General features: G+C 46.0%; 1 protein-coding gene across 1 annotated transcript in view; it reads left to right on the forward strand.

The window, feature by feature from the left end:
* LOC134944663 (acetylcholine receptor subunit alpha-1-B) overlaps window positions 1-8,154 on the forward strand; it is a 67,862-nt gene extending 59,708 nt beyond the window's left edge. The window contains exon 9 of the mRNA XM_063933424.1: window positions 6,666-8,154. Coding sequence (XP_063789494.1) covers window positions 6,666-6,797 — 132 coding nt within the window. The 3' untranslated portion in view covers window positions 6,798-8,154. The remainder of the gene's footprint in view (window positions 1-6,665) is intronic.
* The last annotated feature ends 219 nt before the right edge of the window (window positions 8,155-8,373 follow it).

The following is an 8,373-nucleotide window of genomic DNA, read 5'->3' on the forward strand; positions in this document are numbered from 1 at the left end:
TCTCTTATGGCCACCGACAGCATCTCTTGCACGCCCCTGTCGTTTTTTAAAAAATTCTGCACCACCAAATTCAAGGTATGTGCAAAACATGGGACGTGCTGGAATTTGCCCAGATTTAATGCACACACAATATTGCTGGCGTTGTCCGATGCCACAAATCCACAGGAGAGTCCAATTGGGGTAAGCCATTCCGCGATGATCTTCCTCAGTTGCCGTAAGAGGTTTTCAGCTGTGTGCGTATTCTGGAAACCGGTGATACAAAGCGTAGCCTGCCTAGGAAAGAGTTGGCGTTTGCGAGATGCTGCTACTGGTGCCGCCGCTGCTGTTCTTGCGGCGGGAGTCCATACATCTACCCAGTGGGCTGTCACAGTCATATAGTCCTGACCCTGCCCTGCTCCACTTGTCCACATGTCCGTGGTTAAGTGGACATTGGGTACAGCTGCATTTTTTAGGACACTGTGACTCTTTTTCTGAGGTCTGTGTACATTTTCGGTATCGCCTGCCTAGAGAAATGGAACCTAGATGGTATTTGGTACCGGGGACACAGTACCTCCAACAAGTCTCTAGTTGGCTCTGCAATAATGATGGATACCGGAACCACGTTTCTCACCACCCAGGATGCCAAGGCCTCAGTTATCCGCTTTGCAGCAGGATGACTGCTGCGATATTTCATCTTCCTCGCAAAGGACTGTTGGACAGTCAATTGCTTGGTGGAAGTAGTAAAAGTGGTCTTACGATTTCCCCTCTGGGATGACCATCGACTCCCAGCAGCAACAACAGCAGCGCCAGCAGCAGTAGGCGTTACACGCAAGGATGCATCGGAGGAATCCCAGGCAGGAGAGGAATCGTCAGAATTGCCAGTGACATGGCCTGCAGGACTATTGGCATTCCTGGGGAAGGAGGAAATTGACACCGAGGGAGTTGGTGGGGTGGTTTGCGTGAGCTTGGTTACAAGAGGAAGGGATTTACTGGTCAGTGGACTGCTTCCACTGTAGCCCAAAGTTTTTGAACTTGTCACTGACTTATTATGAATGCGCTGCAGGTGACGTATAAGGGAGGATGTTCCGAGGTGGTTAACGTCCTTACCCCTACTTATTACAGCTTGACAAAGGCAACACACGGCTTGACAAATGTTGTCCGCATTTCTGGTGAAATACTTCCACACCGAAGAGCTGATTTTTTTGGTATTTTCACCAGGCATGTCAACGGCCCTATTCCTCCCACGGACAACAGGTGTCTCCCCGGGTGCCTGACTTAAACAAACCACCTCACCATCAGAATCCTCCTTGTCAATTTCCTCCCCAGCGCCAGCAACACCCATATCCTCCTCATCCTGGTGTACTTCAACACTGACATCTTCAATCTGACTATCAGGAACTGGACTGCGGGTGCTCCTTCCAGCACTTGCAGGGGGCGTGCAAATGGTGGAAGGCGCATGCTCTTCACGTCCAGTGTTGGGAAGGTCAGGCATCGCAACCGACACAATTGGACTCTCCTTGTGGATTTGGGATTTCGAAGAACGCACAGTTCTTTGCGGTGCTTTTGCCAGCTTGAGTCTTTTCATTTTTCTAGCGAGAGGCTGAGTGCTTCCATCCTCATGTGAAGCTGAACCACTAGCCATGAACATAGGCCAGGGCCTCAGCCGTTCCCTGCCACTCCGTGTGGTAAATGGCATATTGGCAAGTTTACGCTTCTCCTCCGACAATTTTATTTTAGATTTTGGAGTCCTTTTTTTACTGATATTTGGTGTTTTGGATTTTACATGCTCTGTACTATGACATTGGGCATCAGCCTTGGCAGACGACGTTGCTGGCATTTCATCGTCTCGGCCATGACTAGTGGCAGCAGCTTCAGCACGAGGTGGAAGTGGATCTTGATCTTTCCCTAATTTTGGAACCTCAATATTTTTGTTCTCCATATTTTAATAGGCACAACTAAAAGACACAGAGGTAGCTACAGCCGTGGACTACCGTACTGTGTCTGCTGCTAATATAGACTGGATGATAATGAGATGAAATCAATATATATTATATCACACTAGTACTGCAGCCGGACAGGTAGATATATTTATTATGTAATGACTGATGACGGACCTGCTGGACACTGTCAGCTCAGCAGCACCGCAGACTGCTACAGTAAGCTACTATAGTAGTATGTATAAAGAAGAAAGAAAAAAAAAAACCATGGGTAGGTGGTATACAATTATGGATGGACGAGCGACTGCCGACACAGAGGTAGCTACAGCCGTGGACTACCGTACTGTGTCTGCTGCTAATATAGACTGGATGATAATGAGATGAAATCAATATATATATATATATATATATAATATCACACTAGTACTGCAGCCGGACAGGTAGATATATTTATTATGTAATGACTGATGACGGACCTGCTGGACACTGTCAGCTCAGCAGCACCGCAGACTGCTACAGTAAGCTACTATAGTAGTATGTATAAAGAAGAAAGAAAAAAAAAAAACACGGGTAGGTGGTATACAATTATGGATGGACGAGCGACTGCCGACACAGAGGTAGCTACAGCCGTGGACTACCGTACTGTGTCTGCTGCTAATATAGACTGGATGATAATGAGATGAAATCAATATATATATATATAATATCACACTAGTACTGCAGCCGGACAGGTAGATATATTTATTATGTAATGACTGATGACGGACCTGCTGGACACTGTCAGTTCAGCAGCACCGCAGACTGCTACAGTAAGCTACTATAGTAGTATGTATAAAGAAGAAAGAAAAAAAAAAAACCACGGGTAGGTGGTATACAATTATGGATGGACGAGCGACTGCCGACACAGAGGTAGCTACAGCCGTGGACTACCGTACTGTGTCTGCTGCTAATATAGACTGGATGATAATGAGATGAAATCAATATATATATATATATATATAATATCACACTAGTACTGCAGCCGGACAGGTAGATATATTTATTATGTAATGACTGATGACGGACCTGCTGGACACTGTCAGCTCAGCAGCACCGCAGACTGCTACAGTAAGCTACTATAGTAGTATGTATAAAGAAGAAAGAAAAAAAAAACCACGGGTAGGTGGTATACAATTATGGATGGACGAGCGACTGCCGACACAGAGGTAGCTACAGCCGTGGACTACCGTACTGTGTCTGCTGCTAATATAGACTGGATGATAATGAGATGAAATCAATATATATATATAATATCACACTAGTACTGCAGCCGGACAGGTAGATATATTTATTATGTAATGACTGATGACGGACCTGCTGGACACTGTCAGCTCAGCAGCACCGCAGACTGCTACAGTAAGCTACTATAGTAGTATGTATAAAGAAGAAAGAAAAAAAAAAACCACGGGTAGGTGGTATACAATTATGGATGGACGAGCGACTGCCGACACAGAGGTAGCTACAGCCGTGGACTACCGTACTGTGTCTGCTGCTAATATAGACTGGATGATAATGAGATGAAATCAATATATATATATATATATAATATCACACTAGTACTGCAGCCGGACAGGTAGATATATTTATTATGTAATGACTGATGACGGACCTGCTGGACACTGTCAGCTCAGCAGCACCGCAGACTGCTACAGTAAGCTACTATAGTAGTATGTATAAAGCAGAAAGAAAAAAAAAACCACGGGTAGGTGGTATACAATTATGGATGGACGAGCGACTGCCGACACAGAGGTAGCTACAGCCGTGGACTACCGTACTGTGTCTGCTGCTAATATAGACTGGATGATAATGAGATGAAATCAATATATATATATATATAATATCACTAGTACTGCAGCCGGACAGGTATATATATTTATTATGTAATGACTGATGACGGACCTGCTGGACACTGTCAGCTCAGCAGCACCGCAGACTGCTACAGTAAGCTACTATAGTAGTATGTATAAAGAAGAAGAAAGAAAAAAAAAAAAAAACGGGTAGGTGGTATACAATATTATATATATATTATATACAATTATATATATATATTATATATATTAAACTGGTGGTGATTATTAAACTGGTGGTCAGGTCACTGGTCACACTATCAGCAACTTGCAAGTAGTACTCCTAAGCAGACAATCACAATATATATTATACTGGTGGTCAGTGTGGTCACAATGGCAGTGTGGCACTCTGGCAGCAAAAGTGTGCACTGTACGTTATATGTACTCCTGAGTCCTGCTCTCAGACTCTAACTGCTCCCCACTGTCAGTGTCTCCCCCACAAGTCAGATAATACAGTCACACTATCTATCACTTCAGCAAGTAACTAGTCTAGTACTCCTCCTAATGCTCCCCAAAATTACTACTGTGTCTCTCTCTACTGTCTCACTCTCTTCTCTATAAACGGAGAGGACGCCAGCCACGTCCTCTCCCTATGAATCTCAATGCACGTGTGAAAATGGCGGCGACGCGCGGCTCCTTATATAGAATCCGAGTCTCGCGATAGAATCCGAGCCTCGCGAGAATCCGACAGCGGGATGATGACGTTCGGGCGCGCTCGGGTTAACCGAGCAAGGCGGGAAGATCCGAGTCGCTCGGCCCCGTGTAAAAAAAAATGAAGTTCGGGCGGGTTCGGATTCCGAGGAACCGAACCCGCTCATCTCTACATGCAACAGAAGTTCAACAAGACTCGTGTCATCTTCTGCCCCCTGCATCTCTCAGCCGCACCATCATCTCTTCCCTGTGTCTCTCAGCCACACCCTCATCTCCCGGCTGCATCTCTCAGCCACACCATCACCTCCTCTCCCTGCATCGTCTCTCACCCTCCTAATCATGCCCTCCCTGCTTGATCTCTCATCCACACCATCATCTCCCTGCCATGCATCTTTCACAATCCACCTCACTTTGTATCTCTCAGTCCCCCATTCACTCTGTGCCTCTCAACCTTCACTCTGCATCTCTCAGCCTCCCACCCTTCACGTTGTCTCTCTGACTGCTCCCTTCATTCTGCGTCTTTCAGCCTCCCACCCTTCACGTTGTCTCTCAGCCTGCTCCCTTCATTCTGCATCTTTCAGTCTCCCACCCTTCACGTTGTCTCTCAGCCTGCTCCCTTCATTCTGCATCTTTCAGCCTCCCACCCTTCACGTTGTCTCTCAGACTGCTCCCTTCATTCTGCATCTTTCAGCCTCCCACCCTTCACGTTGTCTCTCTGACTGCTCCTTCATTCTGCGTCTCTCAGCCTCCCACCCTTCACGTTGTCTCTCTGACTGCTCCCTTCATTCTGCGTCTTTCAGCCTCCCACCCTTCACGTTGTCTCTCTGACTGCTCCTTCATTCTGCGTCTCTCAGCCTCTCACCCTTCACGTTGTCTCTCTGACTGCTCCCTTCATTCTGCATCTTTCAGCCTCTCACCCTTCACGTTGTCTCTCTGACTGCTCCTTCATTCTGCGTCTCTCAGCCTCCCACCCTTCACGTTGTCTCTCTGACTGCTCCCTTCATTCTGCGTCTTTCAGCCTCCCACCCTTCACGTTGTCTCTCAGACTGCTCCCTTCATTCTGCGTCTCTCAGCCTCCCACCCTTCACGTTGTCTCTCAGCCTGCTCCCTTCATTCTGCATCTTTCAGCCTCCCACCCTTCACGTTGTCTCTCAGCCTGCTCCCTTCATTCTGCATCTTTCAGCCTCCCACCCTTCACTCCGTGTCTCTCAGCCTGCTCCCTTCATTCTACATCTTTCAGCCTCCCACCCTTCACTCCGTGTCTCTCAGCCTGCTCTCTTCACTTTGTGTCTTTCAGCCTCCCACCCTTCACTCCGTGTCTCTCAGCCTGCCCTCTTCACTTTGTGTCTTTCAGCCTCCACCTCCCTTCACTCTGTGTCCAGTGCCGCTTACACACAATGCCCATAGTAGTAGTGCCCCTTACAAAATGCCCATAGTTGTGCTCCTTACACAATGCCCAATGCGGGCGGACGCGCGGCATGTCGTCATCAAGAAGCAGAGCCTGGAGAACTAAGTTCCGTCTCTTTAGTGCAGTGTGCACCCAGTGCGGCGGCAAACTGACAGTCCCTCCTGATCGGGCAGCGGGCAGCAGGTGGCGGCGACTGTAATGATCAACGCTCTCGGCAGTCACTGCAGCAGTGCTGCTGCAGGCGTAGTGTGTGTGCGGGGGGTGCCGGACATTAGGGGGTGCCTGTGCGCCCCAGGCACCCCCCGTGCGCATGCCTATGGCCGGCATCAGTATTCCGACTGCCGGGATGCCGAATGCAGGTATCCTGAATGGAACTAATGACTGCAGTAAATATGACTGGGGAGACTCTTTAAGGTTCCTCAAGTGCAGTCGTGTCATGAGCCAGGGAATAATACATGTACATTAGCCAAGAGTATCAGTGTAAGGCCGGTGAAATTATGTATCATCACAGATTATTATTAGACACTTGAACGCTCTCTGTATTGTTTGGCCGTCACGTGGTATACTACTGTGTGGCATATTACAAATGCAGCTTGGGACATAGAAGGGAGTGGACCAAAAGCATATTTTTGGACCTGAGCCAACCACTCGCAAGTACCACCACAGAGTAAGATCTGCCTTTTATATAAAATAGCACTTTCAAATAGCATGCTCTTATTTGCCCAGCTACAGGTAACAGTATACATTACTAATTTCTCATGATCCTGGATAGATGATCTAACGTAAGTCATTTGACTCCTGCAGGCTTCGGAAGAATGGAAGTTTGTAGCAATGGTGCTGGATCACGTTCTCCTCGGAGGCTTCTTTATAGTTTGTGTCATTGGAACAGCAGCAGTGTTTGCTGGTCGTCTTATTGAGCTAAACTCACAGGAGTGAATTGAGTTGGGACTTTGCTTCCATTAATGACTGGACAGAAACACTGAAGAATATCAAAGATAGTACAAAGCGCTATCATTCATTGATGATGAGGATGATAATGATGATGATGCTGAATATGGAATAATGTACTACGATGGAGCCGCAACTGTGTATATATGTTCTACTTATCAACAACAATGGAATACAGCGAGATTTAATGATGATGAAGTTGATGGAATATTATACAATAGCTGTACCAGCAGAGCCAGCCCTAACCAATATGATGGCCTAGGCAAGATTTTGGCTGGTACCCCCTAGAACCACTGCTAGTTCCGCCTCTGACCCTGAACCCCTTTCCCATAACCATTACCTCACAGTCATAGCAATCCTTATTTTGGTGCGCCTACCCCTATATTTTAAATAGGAACAATGTGCACTTTCAACGCGAATCCCAAATAGGGGCGTGTTCTTTTGGGAAGGGGCATGGCCACACAATAGTATCCCCAATTCAAATGACGCCACACAGTACTGCAACTTTATTCACATTATATCATGCAATAATGTCCCTTCTTCGCGTTACATCACACAGTAGTACCACTTTAACTTATATACATTACTAATCACAGTAGTGCTCCTTATTCACGTTACATCACATAGTAGTAAAAATTTACCTTTTATACATTACTCCTCCCATTATTCACATTACATCACACTGAATTGATCCTTATTCACATTACACCACACCACATTGCTCTTTATTTACATTAGACAACACAGTAGTGCCCTTTCTATACTTTATGCTACACAGTAGAGCACCTTATACACATAATGCTACACATTAATAATGCCTTTTATACACATAATACCACACAGCAATGCCCCTTCACATATTACACACATTATTAATGTCCACATAAACATAATGCGCCTTACACAATGGGGGTAATTCAGACCTGATTGTAGCAGCAGATTTGTTAGCAGTTGGGCAAAACCATGTGCACTGCAGGTGTGGCAGATATAACATGTGCAGAGAGAGTTAGATTTGGGTGGGTTATTTCGTTTCTGGGCAGAGTAAATATTGCCTGCTTTATTTTTACACTGCAATTCAGATTTCAGTTTGAACACACCCCACCCAAATCTAACTCTCTCTGCACATGTTATATCTGTTCCTCCTGCAGTGCACATGGGGGTAATTCCAAGTTGATCGCAGCAGGAATTTTGTTAGCAGTTGGGCAAAACCATGTGCACTGCAGGGAAGGCAGATATAACATGTACAGAAAGAGTTAGATTTGGGTGGGTTATTTTATTTCTGTGCAGGGTAAATACTGGCTGCTTTATTTTTACACTGCAAATTAGATTGCAGATTGAACACACCACACCCAAATCTAACTCTCTCTGCACATGTTAAATCTGCCTCCCCTGCAATGCACATAGTTTTGCCCAACTGCTAACAAAATTCCTGCTGCGATCAACTTGGAATTACCCCCATGGTTGTGCCCAACTGCTAACAAATTTGCTGCTATGATCAGGTCTGAATTACCCCCAATATGCCAACCTTTATTAATGCCGTTTCACACATAATGTCCCTTACACA

Source organism: Pseudophryne corroboree, chromosome 7 (assembly GCF_028390025.1).
Source record: "Pseudophryne corroboree isolate aPseCor3 chromosome 7, aPseCor3.hap2, whole genome shotgun sequence".
NCBI classification, from domain to species: Eukaryota; Metazoa; Chordata; class Amphibia; order Anura; family Myobatrachidae; genus Pseudophryne; species Pseudophryne corroboree.